A 27,281-nucleotide genomic window follows, 5' to 3' on the forward strand; every position below is an offset into this window, starting at 1 on the left:
TTGAGAACCTTTTTGGAGCATCCTCAAGCACAAGATCTATGAGGGCGGGACGTAGTTCACCTCCAAATAGCAGCTCTGGGAGACTATTGTGACATCCTGCAAAGCAGAATGAAGCACCGCCTTGGCGATCATCCAAGATGTTGAGCTTTTAATTGAAGAATGAAAGATGGATATGTTTCTTGCCATACTGTGGATGGAACATTCTGGAACCAGAAAAGTTACTAATTGCTCCTTTAACCTTATTCTATTGTAAACTGCCAAGCATCTTTGTGGAAAAAAAAAACAAAAAACAAAACTGAATAATAGGTTGAAAAAATCATCAGATTGTGTATTTAAATATTTGATTCATTATTAGTAATACTATGTTGTTACTTGTATGTGATATTGTTTTGGCCATGAAGTGTTTTGTCATATTTATCTCAAGTATTTAAAATGTTTCTTTGGTTTGTTTAGCTCTTATCAGTGTTTCATTAGATGATTAATTATCCTGAAGCACATAAATATCACCCTGCATCATCTCCATTTCCATATCATTATCTCTGATTTGACCTTTCACTGGCTCCTGTGTAAACCTGTTTTTTTCTGTGTTGTGAGGAAAATTACATTAGACAGGAGTGGTGCAGCCATGTTATTTGTGATCATCTTTATTATTTTAGACCTGTAGTTTTCTATTGAAACCCGTAGTTTTCTATTGAAACCCGCCTTCACCCTATGTGACTAAACTAACCCAAGAAGAAAATGTATATACAAATTTAGCAGTTTAAACTTGGTATAATTGGAACATAGCAATATGAAAACACAATAAGCTTCTGTGGATTTTGCTGACTAACAGTATCAATGATTTTTTATTTGCCTGTGACCCAATGAAAATAGTCAATGTGACCCACTTTTACTTCTGGCCCTGTTTAATATAAAATTTTTTTCGTTAAGTTTACTCCTTACTCCAAGAAATAAATGCTTTAGTTATGGCTATAGTTCACTAAATAAATTATTGGTCAACTTAAGGTATGCTCTGTGCATTTATTAGTCAACTTGGAAGGAGCTCACACAAAAACACAACTATACGAGAGCACTAGAAAACGGCATTATCAGAAAGTAAAAAGGCAGAATACACTGTCCAGTTACTCCCAAACATTCAGCTACAATTATGCATGTTATCTGCTGTTGCTCATAAATCCTCATTGTCCCATTAAAATAAATATGGTCAACTAAAAGACTACAGCCCTATTTCCTATGATGTTTCTGGGTTCATAGAGAGGCTGTCGGGGGCAGTATGAGGATTTAGCTATCGGCCTTTCCACATTTGTTTAGTGTTTTTAAGCTGCTAACAGGACATGTCTATTCAATCTCTGTTAAGACCTGTTTTATGCTATCATTCACTTTCCCAGACCTCTGCAGACTGAGTGTAAATCTATTAAAAGCTCCAGACATCCCAGCATTTTTGGCCACTTTAGTACCCACGTCTTCTTGCAAACAGAATATAGAATAGACAGGATTAATCGCAATCAAATCAAACTTGCAATTTGAATGGACACAATTATGTTGTACTGTGTGCTCTTACTGCCAGGTCAGTCCTTGTGATCTTTGCCTACATAATCAGAGGTACTCCATACAACAGAAGCATAGATAGACTGGACTATACTGGACTGAACATAATCACAATGTCTTGAGGCTTCATATCTCCAGGTACTGAGTCTCGTTTTGATGGTAAATAAACTACTCCTGCATTTAAGATTCTAGCCTCATGCCTCTTCTTTCACCTCTCGGGCTACTACAGTTTATTCTGCAACAGTTAACAGTTCACAAAAGCTGCAGTTTTTGATTGCAAACCTGAATATATTGGGTCTTATCCTACTTAGAAACTGCTCACCGTGTAGTTTAGAACTGTACGAAACATGTTCTGAAATGTGATTGTTGTATTAGGTTGTCAGTTCATATTTCAGTCTTTTTGTCAATTCTTAAGGACACATTGAAAATGCAAACTTTGAAGAGAATCCTTAGCCTTGCCACCAAGAAACATTTTTGTGACTTGTGAGTGCGCAAACTGTTGAGAATCTGTCTTGTTCAGCTCCAGCTGAGGTGCTTGCATGTGATGGATCCCGCACCGAAACAGAGCACTCACCGGGCACCATTGTGGTTTGTGCGGAAGCCAGCCCCAAATGAACCAAAACAAACATGGAACAAATGTACTTCAGCCTATTTTAGTGGACTACTTTGTGAAAAACATGCAGAGGGAAGCACTTTGTTCATTTGTGGATGGGTAAGACACCTGTGCTTTTCTAGCCAACTAAATTTTTCTTGTGCTGCGGTTGTGACACTTCGACCAATGAGCGTAGTATTTGTTTGAACGCTCTGATCACTGGTTCCAATCGCTTTTAGCAAGAGTCATCCCAGATTAATATGTAGAACTAAGTTCAGAGGGCTCCATATATCAAGAGTCAGATTCCTATTATTAAGACAAATCTAATTGCAATCACAATATTTGACAGAAAAATTTATATTTTCTCCCGAATTGTCCAGCCCTGGTAAGTAAATCTTTCATTAAATGCCTGGTCACTGTGACAGATAAGAATGTTATGACCCTTTACAATAAATCAATACAGTGACCTTTGCAGCAATGCCCCCATGTAGCTGCATTCATTTAGAAGGAAAGAAAGGAAAGAAGTTACTTGATGCTTAAAGTGGCCTCTCCCTGTCAAGAGAGATTACGTTGTTGTGTCTGAGAGGAAGAGTTTTCCAGGAAGCTGAGGTTTCCCAGAAGTGTTGACAAATCACTTCATGGGCAGTTGTAGTGACTTATGTTAAGGTTTAAAGTGTATGGAGGTCACTGTAGATTTATTATCTGGAATGCACTAGCCTCTTGTGGAATTGTAACTGAAGTTATATGATTGGGCTATTTAGACTCTGAAACCCACCATCACCCTATATGACTAAACTAACCCAAGAAGAAAATAGATATACAGATTTAGCAGTTTAAACCTACAATAGCATACCAACCTACATAGCAATATGGAAACACAATAAGCTTCTGTGGATTTTGCTGACTACACTGGGTTACAAAAAAAACATTTTTGAAAGTTGTCTGTGTTTTTTCAACTGAATTAGGACCATTTTGCACCGCTGAATCCAAAAATGATATCCATTTTTCTCAGTCAGGTCAGGTTTTTATGCTAATTTGATTTTGAAAAATCCAATCTTCTGACTAAATTGATTACAATTTTGTGACATTATCAGTTGATTTTCTTTAATATTTCTCATCCAAAAAATGTTTTAGGAGATAAAAAATAGTTTTCTAACAGAATGTATTAATTAAATGTTACGTTATGTTAATTGATAAAGGTAAGTACATGTAAATTGGAACGTTACGTTATCATTGTGCAAAATTCAGGGCATGAACTTCTGTTTTTATGAACCCCTTGAATGCTCAGCAGCAGGGATGTCTCTCTTCAGAGTCCAACAGCAATCAGCCATTATGACTGCATCCCAGCATCCCTGATACCTGGTCTCCATCTCTTGTATGTCCTGATGGAATCTCTCCACCTGCTCATCACTCAGTGATCCCAGATTCTCAGGAAACCTGAAAATTTAGCTCCTTTTGGGGAAAAAGGATGTGGAGCATCATCATTAAAACCACACTGGAGGAATCTTTGTTACTGATGTCAGGAACTTCTACAAAGACAGGTACTGGAATTTCATCACAGTGAGCTACAGGACGACGTGCTGATTCACGGTCAGGATACTTGAGGCTGCTTCGGTTCTTTCTGTTGATCCCAGTCACATCAATAGCCCAGAAGTAGCTATTGATGTCGGCTCCCTCCAAACCATGGGAATTCCAAACTTCAGAAAACTCTTCTTGCCTTTAGTCCACTGACGCAGATACTCGGTGCATGACTTGCATGCCATGTGTGGCGCCCAAGCTTCATCTTGGTCACCAAGTTTAATACCAAAATAAGCATGGTAAGCACGCTTTATGAAACTTGTGACTTGATTCCTGTTAGGAACATTGGTGTATTCACCACAGATGTAGCAGAATATGTCAGGCTTATTTTTGCAAGATCTTCTAGCGAAGCCATTTTTATTCACTTGTAATATAAAAAACAAAAAAACAATTAGTCATAAGTTGGCACATGCAAAATCTTCAGATTTGTTTATAGCTAGAAATATAACAGAATTTTGCATTATATGACGTGAAAATACTCATACATGTAAACAAAATCGTTCAAAAACAAATATGTAGCTTACAGCAAATATGTTCAGAACCTTGACCTGATTGAGCAAAACCAATGTGATTTTTGGATTCAGCACATCAAAATTATCCTAACTCAGCTAAAAAATCTTAGACAATAAATTCAGTGTTGACAAGTGCTATCAGTATCAATGATTTTTTATTTGCCTGTGACCCACTGAAAATAGACAATGTGATCCACTTTTACTTCCTGGCCCTATACCAATATTTTCCTGTTTAATATAAATTGTTTTCGTATATATATATACTATTTTTTCATTCATTATTGGTCAAACTTAATGTATGCTCTGTGCATTTATTAGTCAACTTGAAAGGAGCTCACACAAAAACACAACTATGTGAGAGTACTAGAAAACGGCATTATCAGAAATTAAAAAGGCAGAATACTGTCCAGTTACTCCCAAACGTTCAGCTATAATTATGCATGTTATCTGCTGTTGCTCATAAATCCTAATTACCCCATTAAAATAAATATGGTCGACTAAAAGACTACAGCCCTATTTCCTATGCTGTTTCTGGGTTCATAGAGAGGCTGTCAGGGGCTGTATGAGGATTTAGCTATGAGCATTTCCAAATGCACTAGCCTCTTGTGGAACTGTAACTGAAGTTATGTGATTGGGCAATGGGGATGGCTTATGTAGGGAGGAAACAACAGACTGCTTTATCTCAAGCAGCATAAAGCAGTCTTCTAGTGGTTTCAATGAATCATCTTAATTGGCCTGAATTGTGGAGAATAAACTAATTTTATAAACAACTTTTACACTGCAAATTTAGGTCATAATTGTAAATTGGTGTAAATTTCCTTTCGACTTGATACTGCAGACATCATCATAAATATTGAGCAAATCCCTCTCATATTTCAGCTGGTTGCTGGTTGTTTGGCAATGGTAGAAGCTAATTCCTCTTGGGATCAGAAAATTAGGGACATTGACTGTGCTTAGAGGGACAAGTACTGAGAAACAACATAATCACATTGTAGTGCCTCATCTTTTGTAGTATATTTCTTATTTGCAATCCATTTTATTGTTTTGGTTTCTTCACCGGTAAGTTTTTATCGTTCTATTTTGACATATGGCTGAACACAAAAATACAGAATAATTCATAGACTTAATTGCATGGGCAAGTTTATTTTAATTTTTTTCCAAAGTGTTTTTATTAAGCATTCGATAGAATACAATTTCAAAAACATTATACAATAATATATATATATATATTTTAACACCTAAATCCAGAACAAACCCACCCTGTTGCACCGTAAAAATATATTTACAATAACATATGTAACACTACCCACTGAAGTAGTATTACTTCTACTCCTGTGAGATTAGTGAGGGATCAAGATCTCTAATCTTGCTCAAACAGGTTGCCAAGTGCTGAAAAAACTTATCGGTACAGCCTCTTATAGAAATCTGATTTTCTCTAATGTTAGATGGTGTAGTAAGGTAAGAAATCCACAATCCAAGGTTGGAGTTGTTTATCTTTCCACTTGGCAGTATTAATCTGCGAGCCAAGAGTGTGGTATACGCAATTATACTTTTATAATTTTTAGAAAGGTGAGCAGATTCCAGTGATATACTAAATATTGCGATTGTGGCTTCAGGCTCAATGCTAGACCCTAAGCTTCGGAAGAAATTTAAAGATGGACTGCCAGAAGTTTCCCGCCTTGAACAGAACCAAAACATATTGTGACAATGTCCCAGTTCAGTTTCACAACAATCACAATTACCATCAAGTTTGATCTTAGCTAACTTTACTTTGGACCAATGTAGTCTATGGACAACTTTAAACTGTATAACTCTTTGTCTTAAGCGGATTGAAGATATGTGAATATTATCTAAAACAGACTGCCAAACATCTACAGAGAATTTTGTATCCAGTTCCTCTTCCCATTTCATTTTAACACGAGTCAGAGGCTCAGCATAGATTTTACCAATGATTCCTTTAGAGTGTGGTTTCAAGTCCAAAATGTTTTCAAGAAGAGAGTCCGGTGGCCTTGAGGGGAAATGGTTAAGTGAAGTAGACATAAAGCTTCGGAGTTGAAGATACCTGAAGAAATGAGAGTCAGGGATATAGTACTTTGTTTTCAGGCTTTCAAATGAGGCAAAAAGACCTTCAATAAACAGGCTCTTCAGTGTCCCCAGACCATTTGCAGCCCAAAGTGTAAAAGAGTCATCAATAAGAGAGGGGGTAAACATGTGGTTTTTCAAAATTGGGGCATATATTGACATATTTTTAAAATCAAAATTCCTCCTAAATTGTGCCCAGATTTTAAATGAATGTTTAACCACTGGGTTTAAGCAAAATGTATCCAATGATTGAGATAAAGGCAACTCTGAACAAAGGAGTGAATGTAAAGAGGCAATCTGACATGACATATTCTCAAGGTCCAGCCATCCAAGTACTATTATGTAATAAATATTCTTTTATTTCTTTTGAGATAAATTTGACGACCTCTCCATCGGAAAGTAATAAAGTATTAAATCTCCATGGTCGGTATCTTTTGCCCAAAGTTGGCATATTTAGGCTCATTAACAACGGTGCGTGATCTGAAATAACTATTGCTTTATATTCACACTTATTAACCAATGGGAGTAAACTGCTGTCAAGGAAAAATAATCAATCCGTGAGAACGTTTTATGCACTGGCGAGTAGAATGAATATCCTCTGCATCTAGGATTTTGGACTCTCCAAACATCACTCATTCCATAGGTTTTAAGAAGCTGGTTAACCACTTGAGTTGACCGAGTTGGCTGGGTAGTTTTAGGTGAACTTCGATCCAATGAAGGAGATAACACACAGTTTATATCGCCTCCAAGAATGAGTTGATGTGTGTCTATGTTCGGTATGCGAGAGAAAATTCCTGTAAAGAAGGCACCATCATCCCAGTTAGGAGCATATATGTTCGCCAGGACAACAGGGGTATGGTTCAGTCTGCCCACCACTATTATATATCGCCCAGCCGAATCTGCTTCTATTTTTTTGTCATGGTAAAGGAAATTGACTTTTTGATGAGAATGGCTGTGCCTCTAGATTTAGAATGAAAGTTTGAAAGAAATACTTGTCCCACCCATCCTATTCTAAGTTTTGAATGATTAAAAGTATTTAAATGGGTTTCTTGGAGAAAGGCAATGTCCACATCCAATTGCTTCAGATGTGCAAGCACCCTTCTACATTTTACTGGGTGATTTAGAGACTTAACATTCCAGCTAACAAGATTGACCTGGCGTACATCAATTTGGGTATTCGGTAAGTGATTAGCCATATGCTTTGAGATAAAACATTATTAGACCATTCATTCTGATAAAATAATGCAACTTACAGAAAGAAAATCCCATCGCTATCACAAAAATATGTAAAACCAATAACAATTTCACATTAGGTGCAACAGGTGCCCCACCCCAACTGTCACCAACAAGAACATGGTGATAATAAACTAGCCCTTTACAACAAGATCCACACATTATGTGTTTGTAAGTGCTCTAGCCTCACAGTTTGCTCTGCACTAGTAAATGTAAATAAGATTTGAGACAAAAATTCTAATTAAAAAGCCGTTTTGGAAATGCTATTCCAATATTTGACTGGCACTTTGTTGGGGAGCCCCATCACAAAATGTTATTCCTCACATATTCCATGGCCTCCGCAGCATCCCAAAAGCGCTTGTCGATACCATCATGGGTGATTTGCAGCAGAGCCGGATGGAGGATCCCGTAGCGCACGTTGTCCTGTCCCCGCAGAAGTTTTGTAATGTCATTGAAGGCCGATCTGGCATGAGCCACACTCGGCGGGTAGTCGGGGAAGATAAGGATGGTAGAACCATTGTAGAGGAGAGGAGCAGCATCCCGGGCGTGGCGGAGGATGTTGAGGCAATCCTGATAGTAGTGTAGTTTGGCTATAATCGCTCTGGCTTTACCTTTTACTCGATTTGACGGTGCGGTGCGGTGGGATCTGTCAATCAAAGCATCTTTATCCATTTTTAGGACCTCTGAGCAATTTAGATACCGATATTGGTGTGCTTGGGGATTCCTTGGCTACATTCAGTATGCGGATATTTGATCTGCGCATTCGTCCCTCCATGTCCAAGCACTTATCCTGAAGAACCGCCACTTTTTTCTCCAATTGCTGGACAGACTCTTGCAATGGTATGATTTGATCTGAGCATCCTGAGAGCCCCTGCTCCACATCAGACACTGTGGATTGGTTTGTGTCCAACTGAGAGCGCAAAATCGCAGTGCTTCAAGCTATTTCAGATCTGACTGTTTGCACCATCTCCATCTTAATATTCCCGAACTCCTTTGTAATGACTTTTGCAAACTCACTTTGAAAGAGCGCAGCCATCTCGGTCTTGATAGAAGACAATATTTCAGTCTTGAGATCCAGCACGGCCGGAGCGAGTTGGCCACTGAGCTCCGTTGGGTCAGTTAGCTCCTCCATCGGCATGCTAGGTGCGGTGCTAGGTGCAGCGGAGCTCTTGTCGCTAGCTGTAGCAGCAGCAGTATTCTTGCCCGTATACTTGTATTTGCGCAGATTATTCGCCATTTGCACCCGTGGATGGAAGCTCAAATGATGTATCAGAGTTTAAAGATAGTACATATGTGCCAGAATAACAGTCAAATGCCAAATAAAACGGCTTTTTGTAAATTCGTGCAGAGCGCACTAAATCTCCAACCTACTCCATTGCCTGCTCCGGCCGGAAGCCATGGGCAAGTTTATTTAATAAAATGCCAATGATTCAACTTGGATAACAATTTGCCTTAACCTTTACCCCCTAATTGCTTCATCACCTTTCTTATCCATTTTACTTAAAGGGCCCATATTATGTTACTTTTTGATCTATGTTATAATGTTGTTTCCTCATCACAAACATACCTGCACTTGTTTGTTTCATTCACATGTTTAACACCTTGCATATTTAGTTATTCTCTCAAACAGGAAACAATCTGTTCCACCTTGTGATGTCATGTGGTAATACAGGAAGTGCTCTACTGTGTTTTTAACTCCATACACCTTCACTAGAATCATTTGGACATTTTCAGCCCTGGAATTGCCAATCTCTACTGAACAAAAGGTAAAAGGTTTTGAAAGTTACCACTACATGACATGCCAAGGTGGAACAGAGAATTTTGAGCTTTGGAGATGAAGACAGACTTATAAAGGTTTACTCAACAATTTGTTAATGAAACAAAACACAAGTCCATGCAATTTTTTGACCAGATAACAGCATTAAACATTGCTTAAAGCTCACAAGTCAAATTTTAAAGTTCCTAAAATCCTAACCATTTACCAATTGTCACATTTATTTGTCCTCTACCCTAGTCTTTCACTACAAATCAATGTGACGTCTCAAACAGATTCTCTTTCATCACTTTGTTCTCTGGGGACAATGGCTCTTGTTTTTAGCTGTGATGAAAGTGGTTTCCTCAAATGCAGACACTGTACAACTGTCAGAAAAGATCAATAACCCCTCTGTCAACACTGTCTCTTTAAGGCTGTGATGTACAGTAGGTAATAGTGTCTTGAGACCTGCCCCAATGTGCAGAGTTTGGACTGTGTGGAGCTTACATGTTTCTCCCTGGGTGGGTTTTTTTCTGTGCACAATAGGTACAATCCTCCAGCTAAAGTAGTCCTGACTAGGGATGGGGCTATATACAATAATATCACTAATTGCGATTAAAAAAAAAGTCTGCAATTAATCGTTTGTGGCATTTTTTAATAATCGTGATCATCGCACACGATTATAATCATCTTTATAGCACCAGACAGCCTCATGTTTGCAGTTTCAATACAATGTTTAGATGTTAGATCTGGTGTTTGCCTATAAGAGGGGCCTCTATCATAGCAGTGATACTTGTTAGCTTCTGTGTCTATTGGGCAGCACAGTTATCTCTATCTGAACTATATTCTGCCAGATATCAACAATAAACAAAGTCACTGTAACTCTCCACAGGAACGTGCCAGAGCGTGCCTCACCCATGTGCACAGATGAGATACTAATCTCACATCTTATCTTTTACCGTATTTTTCGGACTATACGGTGCTCCGGACTATAAGTCGAATTAGCCAAAAAATGCATAATAAAGAAGAAAAAGAATACATAAGTCGCACTGGACTATAAGTCCCATGTTTGGGGGAAATTTATTTAATAAAAATCAGGACCAAGAACAAACATTTCATCTTAAAACGGCAATTCATAATAAAAGCAATACAATAGAGAACAGGCGTACGGTGTGCTAACGTAACACATTGATGGAAAACTGAATACGTGTCTGGTATGTTAGCGTAACATACCGTATGAACAGTCATTTAGATAACTATAGCATAAAGAACATGCTAACAGGTTTACCAGACTCTCCATCTCACTCCAAATCACTAAATCCATTGAACTCGTCATCCTCCGTGTCACTTCTGAACAACTCTGCTAACTCCGGAGGTAGACGAAGCGCCACTTCCTCTTCTGCGTGGCTGACGTCAGACTCGGCATTAGTTTAAATTTTTCCGACCTTTCTGAATCCCGCCAGGATGGTCTTGGTTGTCACTGAAGCCCATGCTTTGTCGATCCATCCAATGACTTCCAGGAAAGTTGCATGGCGCATCCTCCCAGTTGCCGTGAAGCTGTGCTCTCCATCCATCATCCACTGCTCCCATAGGTTACACAAGACTGCCTTAAAGCTCTGGTTCACAGAGATGTCAAGTGGCTGGAGTACTTTGGTTAAGCCTCCAGGGATAATGGCAGGTATGGAGTTGAAAACTTTTAATTTAGCTTTGAACTGTGGTGTGATGTGCACTCGCATACTGTCCATCACAAGTAGCGCCTTGCATGTTCTAAAGAAGCCATCCGGATGTTTAGTGTAGCACTTCGTAAGCCAAAAGTTAATCATTTCTTGATCCATCCACCGTTTTTCATTCGCTGTTATGACAACTGAGGGAGATTGGATTTTTGGCATGGTTTTGTGTTTGAAAATGACCATTGGTGGCAATTTTGATCCATCTCCACAACATGCCAGCACTACTGTGAAGTGTGATTTTTCATGACCAGTTGTTACTATATTCACACTCTTTTCCCCTTTCTCTGCAACACTTCGGCCCATGGGGATGTCAAACGTGAGGGGGACCTCGTCCATGTTGATAATATGATCCGGTGTCACGTTATGCTCAGTTACTTGCTTTTCAACAAACTCACGGAAACTGTCGACCTTAGCTTGGAAGTCTACTGGCAGTTTTTGGGACATCGTTGTCCTTTCTCTGATAGAGAGGCAGTTGCGTTGCATGAAGCGGTAACACCAAGAAGGTCCTCCCACACGTCGTTTATATTCATCTCCTTGGCAACTACCTGGGCGTGGAGACGCAACTGCACTGTTGACAAGCCTCTCCTGGCAGCACGTTGTTCAAGCACCCATGTGCGAACTCGTTCCTCTAGCTGTGGCCATCTAGCTTTTAGCCCGCGATTAGCTTTTTTTGTTTTCTTCATTGCAGTAAGAATAACCTCCGCTTTTTGCCAGTCCCTCACAAGTTTCTCGTTCACTCCATACTTTCTTTCTGCTGCTCGATTACTGTTTTCGGCTGCATATTTCACTACTTGCAGCTTGAAATCTGCAGAATATGATTTTCTTTTTGGGAGCATTTTTGTTCAGTGCTTCTCAGTTGTCTTTATGTTGAAATTTAAAATTTTCAGTAGTACAGGGGTAGCAGGTGCTGGTACACACGCCTACAGTGCCCTCTTGCAGTTGTTAGTATGAAAGTAACAAACGTGAAATTATGTTCGTTATTATTATAACGAATATAATTTTTATGTGAAGTCGATCTGGAGTGTAAGTCACCCCCCTGGCCAATCTATGAAAAAAAGTGTGACTTATAGTCCGGAAAATACAGTACCTACAATAATGCAAACTGGAGAATTAAACTATGCCTTTCAAACAATGGACAAATTAAGTCAGTAATTCATACAGCTAAACACAAATGTGCCAGAGCGCATGGTTTGAATGCACACTGTGTGCACAGAAGCAATATTAACAATTACACATGATATATTTTACCTACAATACAAAAATAGCAGAATGAACCACATTTACCGATTAAGAACAGCACCCAATCCATCAAAAAATAAGGTCCTCTACTCTTGATTCAACAGCCAACTTCACTCTTTGCCACGAACCGCTCCGGGTCCGAGATGCCTCTTGTATATCTTGTACAAACATCCACTTTGTCCTCGATTGCATACTTCCTTTGTTTTGTCTTTTTCGTCATGTTTAAAACGCAAAACAACAGTGCGTATAATGTGCCATTTTTATGATTTTTTGCATCCACTCGGTCCCAAGTGCCCTTAAATGCACCATTCGCAGTGTTCATCGAAGGACACTTGTGTCACTTCTGGCACGACAAGCGCTGTCCCATTTCAACAAGATGGGGGCTATATTGAGGAGTACACATTTTTGGCCAGGTACTTTGAACGGTACTTTGAACGGTACTTTGAACGGTACTTTGAATGGTACTGCGAATGGTGCATTTGACGAATTGGGACATGGCCTTCATTAACACTTGTTAAAAAAAAAAAACATGGCATGCAATACATCATCGTGTTCCGCTGCTCTTTGGCTGTAAAGGGAAAATGTCACTAAATGTGTGTAATCTAATTGGTTGATTCTACAAGAGGGAGAATGGTGCGTGAACTTTCAGTCATCTGTAGCACTGTTTCGCTGTCTGGGGCTCCAGTAACCCACAACCCCCACCTTATTGGCCAACATTGGTGTCATTCAGAAGCTAATACATGTGTTTAGCACTGGAGAAGAAAGTTGGCCCTGTCAGAAGTTTATTATGAAATCGACAAAAGAAATACAAAAAAGTGACAGCTCAGATTTCACGTTTGGAATACTGCAGCAGATTGGACATGGGGGATTTAACTTATTTTGTGGACATAATTTCTTGACTGAATTATATTCTCTGGACGTTTACGAAACGAAGGAGACCAACTTTGTGGGAATATGTTGATGTTTGACAGAACTCTTGTTCTTGCTCGTGAAGTCTAAATCCACATTTTTGACTTATGCAAAACATCTTTCCTGACAGGACTGTCGTTATTGCAGGTGAAAATGGTTTACATTTTCAGAAAGATGAGTGCTGTAGCTTTCATTTGATGTGTAGATTGTTTAGATGACACAGAAGTATATGTACCTTGCAAGTTGTAAAGTAGGGGAAGGTTAACAGGTTAATAATTATCGTGATATTGTTAATCGCGATTATTTTGGTCACAATAATCGTGAGTCAAAATTTTTATATCGTCCCATCCCTAGTCCTGACCAAGCCTAGCCAAGATCTGGAGACAGGTCCCTGGTCATGGCACTGCCGTGCCCAGTGCTTCTGACAAGCAGCCCAGCAGCATTGAAGGATGGATGGAGAAGACAGGCAGTGTATATTTAAATGCAACAGAACAGAACCATGATTCATACATCAAATTTGGTTCAAGATCTGTGTTTTTCTAAAATACTGTCCATTTTATGAAGTGTCCCAATAGTTTAAGGTTTGCAAAAGTATCATTACCCAGATACTAATCAATACTAAACCTAGTATCAAAACCAGATGCTTTTTTGACATTCTAGCAATAAAAAAATCACAAACAGGACAAATTGGCCTTTTCCTGCAATGTTTTAGTCTTGATAGCAGTAGTGGAGTGAATAGTTAGTTATTCTAATTCTACTTTTTTTATTTATATTTTAAAAAAAAATCTTCTTCTCACCCTCCACGGGTGGTCTCTCATCCCCTCTATTTGCCACTCTCGGGACATCTACCAGAGGCCTGGGAGCTTGAGGGTTCTGCGCAGTATCTTTGCTGTTCCTTGTACTGCACTTTTCTGGACTGAGATGTCTGATGTTTTTCCTGGGATCTGCTGTAGCCACTCCTAGTTTATCATGTTCTTTTTTTCCTGATGTTCCCATCACTTGGTACTGTGATGTCCACCACAACAGCTTTGCTCTGTTGTTTATCCACCACCACAATGTCCAGTTGGTTTGCTATCACTATTCTGTCAGTCTGTATCTGGAAGTCCCACAGGATCTTGGCTCGGTCATTCTCCACTACCTTTGGAAGTGTTTCCCACCTTGATCTTGGGGTTTCCAGTCCGTACACTGCACAGATATTTCTGTACACTATGCCTGCCTCTTACTTATGCCACTCCATGTATGCTTTCACTGCCAGCATCTTACACCCTACAGTTATGTGCTGGATTGTCTCAGGGGCCTCTTTGCACAGCCAACACCTTGGGTCTTGTCTGGTGTGGTAGATCTGGGCCTTTGTCACTCAGGTGCTCAAGGCCTGCTCCTGTGCAGCCAGGATGAGTGCCTCTGTGCTGTACTTCAGTCCAGCTTTCTCAAGCCATTGTTAAGATTTCTTGATAGCAGCCACTTCAGTTATGTTCCAGTGGTACATCCCATGCAGGGGCTTGTCCTTCCATGATGGTTCCTCCAGCACCTCTTCCTCTGCGCTCAACAGTCTGGGACATTCGCTGAGCACATCATCTGTTGGGGTCTTGTCCTTGATGTCCTTATTGATCTTGGATGTTTCATCCTGGACTGTGGCTCTCACACTCACTAGTCCTCGGCCTCCTTCCTTTCGCCTTGCGTACAGTCTCCGGGTGCTGGATTTGGGATATATATATATATATATATATATATATCCCAAATCCAGCATATGATGGGAGCGCTGGCCGGCATATATATATATATATATATATATATATATATATATATATATATATATATATAATATGATGAGACAGAATGTTACCTAAAGGTCCTATATTGCACAAAATTTTGCTTTAAGCCATGTTATAATGTTACCTCATCAAAAACCTACATGGAGTTGTTTTTTGTTTCATTCACACATATTAGTCTGTCTACATCTCCAAAGCGCAAAATGCTCTGTTCCACCTAGGGATGACATGAAGCCATAGTTTTCAAGTTAACAGCTACCATTTACCTTATGTTCTTTGAATAATTTCAGCCCTTGAATTGTCAATCTCTGGCGTTTGAAAGCACAGTGGAGCTTTTCCTGTATTCCCACATAACATCACAAGATGGAACAGTGTTTTCCATTTGAGCAAAAAATCTCAGCCTCAATATGCAGGGTTTGTATAATAAACATATGTGAATAATACAGAACACATCTCCAACTTTTGATGAGGAAACAACATTAGAACATAGATCAGAATATAGCATAATGTGGGCCCTATTTAAACAACTGCATGATTTGCTACTTGCTAATTGCAACCTTTCAAATGAGCTTTCCGTTTAATTTTTATTAACTTTGCAGCTCTACCCTTAACAGTCCTCTTTATCTCATACAAATAATGATGAGGGCAGAGCTGATGTGTCATCACTATCCCATTATCCAAACTGACATTATAGACCTCCACTCAAGTCTTTCACAGTTGATGCTCTGGCAAATGTCACTTTAATCCCCTGAGTGAGCTGACAGCTTGTGGACCGTGCTGCCCCTGTCTGTACTAAAAAGACATAATTAGGCTGGGTTTTATTATGGGATGTTTTTTTTCACTGAAGGCATGTGATAAGTGCTTTGGAAGAAACAATATAGCCTTTTGACTGTGGAATAAGTTGTAAGTCCTTATCAAATAACATTACAGTCACAAGCCATCTTTATTAAATGTTTTTTTTGGTCTGTGTATTTAATATACTATTTGTATATTAAATACAGAGCCCAAGTTTTAAAACACTTAAGTTACATACATACTTATATTTAGCTTGTTGTGTAAGCCAATATTTTATACTCAAATATGGATTTTGAAGCTTATAAATTAAGGGAAACTTTCAAATTTAAAAAGTGGACAATATAAATATGTTGAAGTGTTATGAGTACAAAAAACAATCAGATTCCCTAATGTTAAATGTTGAACCTGATCATTTCTACTAGTATACACCCATAACTCACTGAATTATAACAAAAACCTGAATTTTAACGATATTAATTTTAACTGCCCCCCAACTGTTAGATATAGCCTATTGAATGTTGTGATGCCATCTGAAACCCAGCAATTGGTTTATTTTACCTATTCAGATCATATTATGATCCTCAACCTGACAAATACAGCCCACCTCTCTTCATGTAGATTATCAAACAACTAGCGCATGTTGCATGATTTTGGTGTCATCAAATGTGTGGTATCATCTCTTATTTGATATTTTACTTCCTGCTTTTGTCCTTAGCCATCTCTTCCTGCAGATTTGAACTGATTATTGTCTACAACATCCCTATCACATCCTTCATCAAAGTTCAGTTCTTTGCTCATAAGGGGGTAGTGGTGTCACGCACATGTCCAGATTGTGATTTTCATTTGGTCTTTATGAAAACTGATTGAGCCGACTCAATGTAATATAAGAAGATCTGAAGGTCAGACCTGCAGCTGTAGGTTAAGCTTTTTCTATTACATCTTTCCAAGTCTATTTTCTATCCATCTATCATTATACCATTGCAAATAATTATTCTGTTGAGATGTTGGGATCAAAACTGGATTAAAATTGGGTTACCGAATGGTGTTGACTCCAGTTTTGTAATGGGGCGGCAGTAGTTTAGTTGGTAGAGTGCCCGTCCTATGATCCAAAGGGCGGCGGGTTGAATCCTTCTCTTGACGTAAACTTATGGTAGAGGGGTCAGATCCACTGTCCCACAGATGTGCAGTGTAATTCCAGCTGCCGCAGATGAATGCTAGGCCTATGTTAAACGTGAGTGCTGGGCCTATGTTAAAATTGAGTACTGTTTATGTCATTTGTGCAGAGCTCAGTTTTGAGGCTTGAGCACCTTCTCTACTGATAAATCAGTGTGCTGTATTTATTGGATAACTAATGTTGGCATTTAAAGCCAAGGAACCGAAAGTTGGCACCGAACTAATTTTGTTTTTTCGGTGCCAATACTTACCGAACCTTTGCAGTTGTATCCCATTTGAAACAGTTTTGGAGTAACATTCATAAATCATGCCTCAGATTGTACCACAATCCATAATGTAGAGGAGGCCAGTACAGGGATTGGGCAGATTAAATTGGAATTCAGACTATATTTTGACTATATTGTTTTGCTGTACTGTGCCCGTTAGTGTGTGGGTTGAGGATTAGTCTGCTGTTCTGTTTTTTTGTTTTTTGTTTTTTGTTAAATACACTTAATATTCAAATTTTGCTTCCTCAAAACAATAATTGCTAGGTTATTGCACAATATTTGCCACCTGTCATTTCTTGGATGCATTAGTTGTACAAACATGTTCGTTATAGCAGCTGTTCAGTGTTTGTTTACAGACTGTATCCCCTGTCCTGAGCAGAGACACCCTGTGGTAATCTACTCCAAAAACACCTCATATACTCTTTGATCACCTCACGCTCTCCAGCTCCCAAACTGCCACAACCTCTGTCCCATAAACCAATGCAAGAAGAATACAACTCCAGATATGGTCTAATATTTGATATAGTCCCTTACATTGATCAGTCAAGCCTCGAATGCAGAACAATATAGGATTAGGAATATACTCTATGATAGGAAACACCATCATTTGCTCTCTGTGTTAACTTAAAAGTGCTATAGTTCTACGTTTGTTTGTTTTTTTTGTTTTTTTAAGCTAAACCAGTGCACAAAATGTTATGCTAACTCATTCCTAGCATCCCACTTATTGAGAACAATTAGTTCATAAGTGCATTTTACAACATTAATAAGTGGTTATTCCTCACTTGCACAATGATTAAGATGTATAAAGTTTTTCACAGCTCTGAGACCCGTATGGAGATTTGCCGTGATTGTAAAGGTAACAGCAACTAACATGCTAACACGCACTTCTTGATTATCAGATAACAAAAATGTCCAGGGAGTCTTGGGTAATTTGAATGAACAATGTTTTTTAGCTTGTTTTGCAAGTCCAGAATAATTGAATAATTTTCACATTGTTTAATTTATTGTTGCATAAGTGAAAACCCAAATAAAACGTGTGGATTTGATGTGCTGATTGGTTTGAAACCTCTGCTAACAGTGAGTCATTGTTTTAGACTGAACAGCTCTGCCTCTGCAACTCAAAGTCAAATCTTATTGTGCTGTAAAATAATAAATGGGTGAAAGGAGCTGCCCACACAGCCTCTAGATATGACAAACGTGTTCAATGTCAAGGTAATTGTCCCTCTGTGACACTGCTGTGGATTTTGATTTGACTGTTGTGTTCAAGGATTTCTGTTCCAAATGGAAAAAACTCCAGTAACATTAGGAATTCAATGTGATTTTTCAACAAGAATACATTTTACAGGCATGTTTTGACACATTTCTGATGGATTGTGAAATTATCTATTTATTATCTAACAAACAATTATTGTGTATTTATTTATTTTGTGTCATGGATTTATAATAAGAACCGGATAAGACACTCCCCCTTTGTCCTTGTGTAAAATCGACTAGTGGCCGCTCCATAGGTACTGCAGCCCCCGGGAACTCCAGCCCAGAAAGAATTCTCCCATAGAATCCAATGCATTTTTGGAGGAATTCAGACTGCCTGTGTTTAGCTTTTGTTTGTTGTTTTGTTCATCAGTCAATCCTTAAAATAAACAAGGAGCTTAAGCCATAGCTATCAAAGTGCTAGAAAGTGACTTGAATTAATGTTTGTATCGTGTCTGTGTCGCATGTGTGATGTTAATGTGTAGCAACGGAGCCACTGTTTTTATGTGCAAGACAAATTTCAGATCTCTGATCTGACAATAAAGTATTATCTAATCTTAGCTTACAGTGCATCCACAACTTTCACAGAGATCATGTTTTGTAGAGATTCTTCTGTATTTTTACAGCATGAACTTTATTATTTTTTCTAATCCTCAGACTCCCTAAAAGTTAGCTTTGTAAGATTTAGCTTAGCTCCTCTCTTAGTTTGCACTGCAGCTGTCATTCTGATTAGTCAGAACTGATCTCATGGTGCACATTTCTGATGTCACAAGTTGGGCGCGCTAGGGCAGTATTCAGGAAGTAATGTGGAGGATTTATTTATTTTGTTTGGCATTTTTTACGCCAGTGAGCTCATTTACTCCTAGTTTAGTCCACATGATAAGAATTTTCCAATTCTTATTATATTTCCATGCCTTTGGTGTAAACCTGCTGAAGAACTGCAAATGGAAAGTAGCATGTAGCTAAATCTGGTGCAGAGCATCTTTTCTCTTTGAGATGTAATGTAATCTCTGCATTCTTCATATATAACTCGATGAGCTCTAATTGTCACTGAAAACCCCAAGAAAAAATAACAAAAGACGACTTGGTAGCGCCCCCTCAAAAATTGATTTTCATTGGGCCAAGGGGAGCCCGAGTCGGAAAAAAGTCAACATAAAAATCCAAAACTCACATCAAAAATTAGAACACGTCAGGACATGACAAAAGTGATATTATGGCCCCGCCCTAAAATATAAAGGAAGTCGGCCATATTGGATCAAACCCGGGAATGACAACAGCGCACGAATTTAGGACAATCTCCTTGGACAGTTTTTCATTCCAAACACTTCAAAGTTGGCCAAAACCCACTAAACCCATGTTTAAATTATCATATAAAGATTATCAATTACATTTTGTATATGACTTTGGTTGTGGTCGTGGTAAATTTTCAACACATTTTTTGTTGGGAAAACGCTAATATAGCATTTATGCACATTTGTGAGCTGAACACACTGATATGCAAGTCGTGGCAGTATTTCACAAAATGGCTCTCTAGCGCTCTCTTCAAATTTCATTTTCAAAAATTTGTAGAAGACAATCAATTTGTCGTGGACTTATGAAAAAATTCACAGGGGCCTTATTTGTGATGGGGCACAATGTGAGAAAGTCACATGACTGTAGCTGTTAGCTAGAAAAATAATGGGTGGGGAAAAAAATTCCATTATTATTATTCTTGCCAGATTGAAGTCATTTTTGACCCCTGAACATTAATGAAAAGTCAATTTTATTGGATCCAGAATTCAAGGTTGGTGAAAAATTTATTATTTTGATGTTAACAAAAATTTACGTATTAAAATGACTCAATAGCGCCACCTCAAAAATCAAAATACATTACGGCAATGAGAGACCTTTTTCATTGTAGACAAATGAAATTTGGTACAAACATAGAATATGTCAAGACAAGTAAAAAATTATATTATGACCCCACCCTAAACCCTACAGGAAGTCGGCCATTGTGGGTGGAACCCCATTTTTTTCAAAATTTTACCTCTCACATTTGAATTCTTTGCGCCTCGGATTTTCATTCAAGAAACTTGCAAATTGGACAAAATGAACTAGATCCATCTGGGATTATAGGCTACTCTCCTGAATTTTTTTAAGTCATAAAATGCGGGTGTGGCCAGCCTGCAAAGAAAAAAAAGACGTTTTTTGATGTTTTAAATGGCCTGTAACTCAAACATGCAGTGTCCTATTTCCTGGCATTAATATATGTTTTGTTCAAAATCTTGTTCTTAATGTAATGATATAAATTTTCATAGGTCAGACATTATATTGCTCCACAGCGCGCCCTTGAACTTTTGAATAGGACCAAAAAAATTACTTTGTCAAAATCATTTGAAATTCAGCATGGACATCTATTTTGACAAAAAGCCGATGAGAACATACCTGTATTTGCAACCATGTTACTGTGGTAACATAATAAATGTGTCATTGAAATACATGGGGATCAGAGTACTGCACTTTGTTGAAGACTAAATAGATGCTCTACACTAATCCAACTATTGCCTAAAATTCAAGATTGGCAAAAAATGTAGTATTTCCATGTGCAAAAAAATGTATGTTTCAAAATGACTTAATAGCGCCACCTCAAAAATCAAAATACATTACGGCAATAAGAGACCTTTTTCATCGTAGACAAATGAAATTTGATACAAACATATAATTTTTTACTTGCCTTGACATGTTCTATTATGACCCCACCCTAAACCCTACAGAAAGTCGGCCATTGTGGGCGGAACCCAATTTTTTCAAAATTTTTACTCTCACGTTTGAATTTTTTACACCGTGGATGTTCATTCAAGAAACAAATTGGTCTAGATGAACTAGACCCATGTGGGATTATAGGCTACTCTTTTGGATTTTGATAAGTCATAAAATGTGGGTGTGGCCAACATGTAAACAAAATTGTCGTTGTTGACCATCATGTTAACCGGCATTAATATACATTTTGGTCACACTGATGATCTGAACCTAATGATATACAATGCCATGGCAACATCTGACATTTCTCCTTGAAATACATGTTTTTTTTGTCAACTGAGATGAAAACAATTACTTTGTCATAGACTATTGAAATTTGGTACACATACTCCCCACACCATACTGAACAAAAAAGCCAACGAAGACATACCTCTATTTCCAACCCTGCAGGTGTGAAAATGTCTGCAATGCTCTCATTGGAATGAATGGAGTAGTATTACTCAGTCGCTGATTTTGGGGGGAGGGGCATTGTAAGCAGGAACGAGAGGCAGGAACTCCATGGTGGCATGTACCCCGCGGTCGCAAGGGGTGGCGAGGGCCTTTATCACTGCTTGCAGTTTTAATAATAATAATTAAACCCCATGCATTTCAATGACACATTTCTTATGTTTATATGGTAACATGGTTGCATGTAGAGGTATGTTCTCATTGGCTTTTTGATCAGCATGTGAAGACGGATATATGTGCCAAATTTCAATTGTCTTGAGAAACTTTATAAAAAAAAATTAATTGGGGTTGTTAGTGGGCGCTACCGAGTCATTTTTCAATATTTTTAAGTAGGAATTTCAAAAATCCAAATTGTTCGCCAATCTTGAATTTTGGGTCCAATAAAATTGACTTTTCATTCATGTTCAGGGGGTCAACAATGGCACGTATAATAATTGATAATGGATCATTTTTTTTCTCCCATTATTTTTCTCCTAAGCCAAAACAGCTACAATCATGTGACTTTCTCACATTGTGCCCCATCACAAATAAGGCCCCTGGGAATTTGTCCATGACAAATCGATTGTATTCGATACATTTTTGAAAATGGAATTTGAAGACGGCGCTAGAGAGCCATTTTTTGAGAGAGCACATTGATTTGCATATCATTGTGTTTAGCTCCCACATCTGCATAAACACTGTATTAGCTTTTTCCAGACAAAAAATGTGTGAAAGATTTATTTTTATTTTTTTTTATATTCCAAAAATTGTGATTTGGTTGAAAATTCACTATGTCCACACCCGAAGTCATAATCAAAATGTAACTGATAATCTTTAATCACACATGGGTTCAGTGAGTTTTGGGCAAATTTGAAGTGTTTGGAATGAAAACTGTGTGAGGAGATGTCCTAAATGCGAGGGTGTGCGCTTTTGTCATTCCCGGGTTTGATCAAATATGGCCGACTTCCTGTACATTTTAGGGTGGGGCCATAAATATTATCAATTACATTTTGAATATGACTTTGACTTTGACTTTTTTCAGGTCGGGCTCCCATTCCCACTAAACATGCTCTAATTCTAACCATCAGTGATTAGCTTGGGGCTTTTTAATGGAGAGGTATACAACCAATCCTCTGTCAGTAAAAGCATGTGTTCTAGATCAGCGTTCAGACTTCGTGAAAAGTGCCATTTCACTCATGTCACTCATGTTTTAAGGCTGTATTATCCCTCACCAAGCAGTTTATACACTTTTATCAGACAGGCATTAACATTTTCTCACATTTCTCTCTTGTTTAATTAATTAATAGTGACGTATAGTGACATTGAGATTGACAATGGTCTACAGTCCCTTAGCCAATCAGGTCGCAGAACCCAATGCGCGTTCATACGCTGTAAAAAACGGCATGTAAAATTCACAAAAAAAATCAGCAAAACTGCGAAAGGTGAACCGCGATATAGGGAGGTACCACAGTAGTAGTAGCAGTAGTAGTGAATTTATGTCTTTGTTCCATGTCTTTATGAGCCCAATAAGTGACTGCGTTCTCATTATGAACTATTGACTTGAATTTAGTGGGAGATTATCTCACTGATAGCATTATACTGTTAAAGCTTGCTTTTGGCCTGCTTTTAGCGACACACTTTTTGTAAGCAGTTGTTCACAACTGTTCTTAGTAGATACAGTGAAGAAAATAAGTATTTGAACACCCTGTGATTTTGCAAGTTCTCCCACTTAGAACTTATTGAGGGGTCTGAAATTTTCATCTTAGGTGCATGTCCACTGTGAGAGACATAATCTAAAAAAATCTGTAAATCATATTGTATGATTTTTTAAAATAATTTATTTGTATGTTACTGCTGCAAATAAGTATTTTAATACCTATGTCTAGCTACACTGTGAAGACTAGTATCCACCTTGAAATATGTCTAGGAATAAGATTTGAAAATGGAGCAACTCAAAAGCAATTAAAAAAATAAAGCATTGAAGATGCTAGGGTAGATCATGGGTATTTGGTAGGCCTGTCACAATAACAAGCTTTGCCGCATAATATATGGTTTGAGATATACTGCAATAAATGATAATATTGAAAGGACTTTATACCACTGATACAATAAAAAATATAATGCCAGTGAACCACTTTTTAAAATGCAGTATCATTAAAAGGCCTTGGCTGCAACAAATATCAGAATGAAACCAATAATTACTCCTGGAAGTGAATTTTTCATCCCATAACAGCTGAAATCTTACCATATTAAATAGAAAAATACCACACTATTGCAACAAAAATCTGCTCACGATAAATACTGAGCCCCAAAATATATTGTTCCAGCTTTCATATATTGAACGATAAGTTGATATAATAATTATCATGACAGGCCTAGTATTTGGCATGGCAGTGGTGCTCTGTTGTTATAGTAATAACACGTTATAATTAATTCAAAATATTATATCTTTTGATTGAACAAAGATCCTTACTAAGTCATTCAAATTTCATGAAGCCCATGAATAGAAAAGAAAACTAGAGAGACTAAACTTATCGCATTTCAAATAAATAAAACTCTTTAGATTGGCACATTATTGCAGTCTGATAGTGTCCCAGCTTTTCCCCCTGACAGAGGAAGACCAGAGAGCACAGATTGAAAGGCCAAGTGAGGGGAGAGGGGGCTCACATCTGCCATCTACTGGAAAAACTAATAAAATAAACTGAGAGATGGTAGCTTTAAAAGAAACTCTCGCAGTTTTAACTTGAGCTTATTTTGAATTGCATATCACGAAGTACTCCTTTTGGTATTCAATGTAGAAAAGCATTTATTTAAGTATCTGTCCCTTTTTCCTGTTGACAGATCCAGTTTGCAGATCAGAAACAGGAATTCAACAAAAGACCCTCCAAAATTGGTCGCCGCTCGCTGTCACGCTCCATCTCTCAATCCTCCACAGACAGCTACAGCTCAGGTAAATACATGGTCCACCCTATGTGGTTTTCTGGTGTATGGTATGACTACGACAGAATAAGACTTTTACTGGTAACACTTAATGTAACACATAATGTTGATGTATTCTGATTTACAAAAATAAACAGTTCTTAAGACAGTTATTCATTATGAAAACAGTATAAGGTATCCACTTTTTGTTGCCAGATTCTACAACTAAGAAACTGTTGTAAATGAATCTGAAAGTGCCTTCTTTGATATGGGCTGAGCTGTAAAATATCAAATATTATAATATTTAAGGCAGTGGTCTCAAACTCAATTTACCAGGGGGCCGCTGGAGGCAGAGTTTGGGTGAGGCTGGGCCGCATCAGTTTTTCCACAGGAAATGCTGTTTAAAAAGGGATTACGTAACATCTGGTGCGACAAGTGCTGTCCCATTTCATGCACCCAATGAATGTGGCGGAAAATGTATCATGCATTTCCATAGAGATCGGCCATAGCCGGAGCATGCATCCGAGCACACTTCGTGCACTGCTATATCCCATCATGCACTTTTTCCTCTTATTCTCTATCATTTCTGTATACAAGACAGGGCTTGTAAAAATAAATGGTGCATGTGTGCATACATGAGCAACTGTGCCGTGCTTTGGCCCACCTCCTCCAGCTGGGCCAAAGTCCCAATCGAACTGTGCCTGGGGACTCACACTGACAAAATGTACTGCACTTGAGTGGCTATCTGTTCTTGGGCACGGTTTGATTGTGCTAGTGTTAGCGCATCAAAAGTGTGCAACATCTCGATTTACTTTTTCAACAATTTTCAAACTAATACAAGTGTTTGTTAGGTGTAAACAACAGCCTATCCTCACAAAATCCTTCAAATCAGGAAGGCATTATTTGCCTAAAACCCATGAAGATTTCAATTTAGCAGTGATAATGTAACACACGTCAAATGAGTATCTAGTTTCAAAAATACTTTTAGCATTGATTCTCTGGTCGACCCAGAATTCCTTTAACTCACTCTGCCCTACATCCTTCGCAAGCTCCTCCTAATGTAAAGTACTCTTTGGATAAGCAGGTGGTTGTCCTTTTTTTGTTTGTTTGATTGATCCTACTGTGTCCGACTAATTACTGTCCGTTCTTGCTTCTCTGGGCTCTCTCTCACTTTCAGATAATGTGGTTCATGGGAAACTCTGCTCAGGGATATAAGATTAGCAGTTGGAGGTCTATTAAAGGCAGGGAAAGTAAGATTTACAAGACACTGTGCATGTCTGAAATCTGGATCACCATAGCACCCAGCCAGTAATAAAGTTGATAAAATGGGACCCAACCTTAAGACTCAATTAGACACTTGCAGTAAAAGCAGTGATGTTTTTCATGGAGGGACAAAAGTTATTGTAAATTGTTATTGAGCGCAAATAGCAAGTGGATCCCACAAGCTCCTAAGTGAATGAAACTTGTATGCACTTTTAACCAAGTCTGTTGCAATAAATACTATATTGACAATACATGATAGATAGATGTAACATTTATTTTGGGGGGTCAATATTTATCAGGGGACTTTTTCTTTGTAGTAGTGGGGAAGATTGTTATTTTTCAGTACTGTAGGTAGGAGAAGATAAGATTTCAGCTGTATAGGGTTCAATGAATCACTCATTAAGCGTTTTATATATTTCAGCTCATGTTCATTAACAATACTGTATAGAATAGTTTTTTTTTTTGGGGGGGGGTCTTGCTTTAGGATTTTTGTGTCAGTGGCATAATAGCATTCAATATTATCATCTGTTTTTTTCAGCAATATATCATACTTCTGTTGTGGAAAAATTACAATTCTAGTTGAAAAGTAGTCCATGTGCAAAGCCCAGTGAGTTTTGAAATACAAAATTATTCTTTGTTACAGCAGATACGGACAGGACAGGGCCCAGACCTGTCCTGGCAGTAGACTGGTAGCCTCCTGTTGTCCCAAGTCTCTCTGAGTCTTTCTCCTAGAGAGGTCCTTGCAGCTCAGATGCTTGGGGGACTGAGAAGAAGGGAGACTTGAGTATTTATACCAGAATGACAAAGCTACATAAATTTCAAAGCAATGACTTTCACACCCATAAGATAATGAACAAAAATTTTACACCTGAGAAGAGCTAAGACAACAAAGGCTATCCAGGAGGATGGAGACAGAACCTGTTAATGTCTGGTCTGACACAGATCAAATGCATTTAAAGATATACGATAAGAATATTTTCTTTACAACATGAATTGACTTAAGTTTCCTTCACACTTCAAAATGTTATCGTGACAGGCTTTGTTAGATTTTATGTTTTTTGGAGCTTTGTTTAAACTTGGCTTATCTTAATTTCAACTTCAGTGCTGGAATGATTCTGGTTCTGGTTTATTCTGGTTCTGGTTATTCTGGTTTATTTTCCATTGTAGGAGTTGGTGAAGTAATATGGTAAATGTATTATGATATTTACTCCTGTTTTGGGACATTATTGTCTACGCCTGTCATGATAACACTGAATTACAATATATTGCTATAGAGAAATGTAATGATAAACTACTACTACTATTGAAAGTACTTAATTCCACTGATACAAAAAAATGTAAAATAATCCCAGTAAAACATTTTTAAATACAGTATCATTGCAGTATATTTGTGCATCATATTTATTGCTGCAACAAATAAATACAGAAAGTACCAATAAGTATG

The 27,281-nt window shown here is 38.1% G+C and overlaps 1 protein-coding gene across 2 annotated transcripts in view; it reads left to right on the forward strand.

The window, feature by feature from the left end:
* Positions 1–27,281, forward strand: part of ahcyl2b (adenosylhomocysteinase like 2b) — a 114,084-nt gene that overhangs the window by 41,439 nt on the left and 45,364 nt on the right. For both annotated transcript variants that reach the window (XM_033989271.2, XM_033989272.2), the window contains exon 2: positions 24,497–24,605. In XM_033989271.2, the coding sequence (XP_033845162.1) occupies positions 24,497–24,605 (109 nt within the window). The remainder of the gene's footprint in view (positions 1–24,496; positions 24,606–27,281) is intronic.

Source organism: Periophthalmus magnuspinnatus, chromosome 23 (genome assembly GCF_009829125.3).
Source record: "Periophthalmus magnuspinnatus isolate fPerMag1 chromosome 23, fPerMag1.2.pri, whole genome shotgun sequence".
Lineage (NCBI taxonomy): Eukaryota > Metazoa > Chordata > Actinopteri > Gobiiformes > Gobiidae > Periophthalmus > Periophthalmus magnuspinnatus.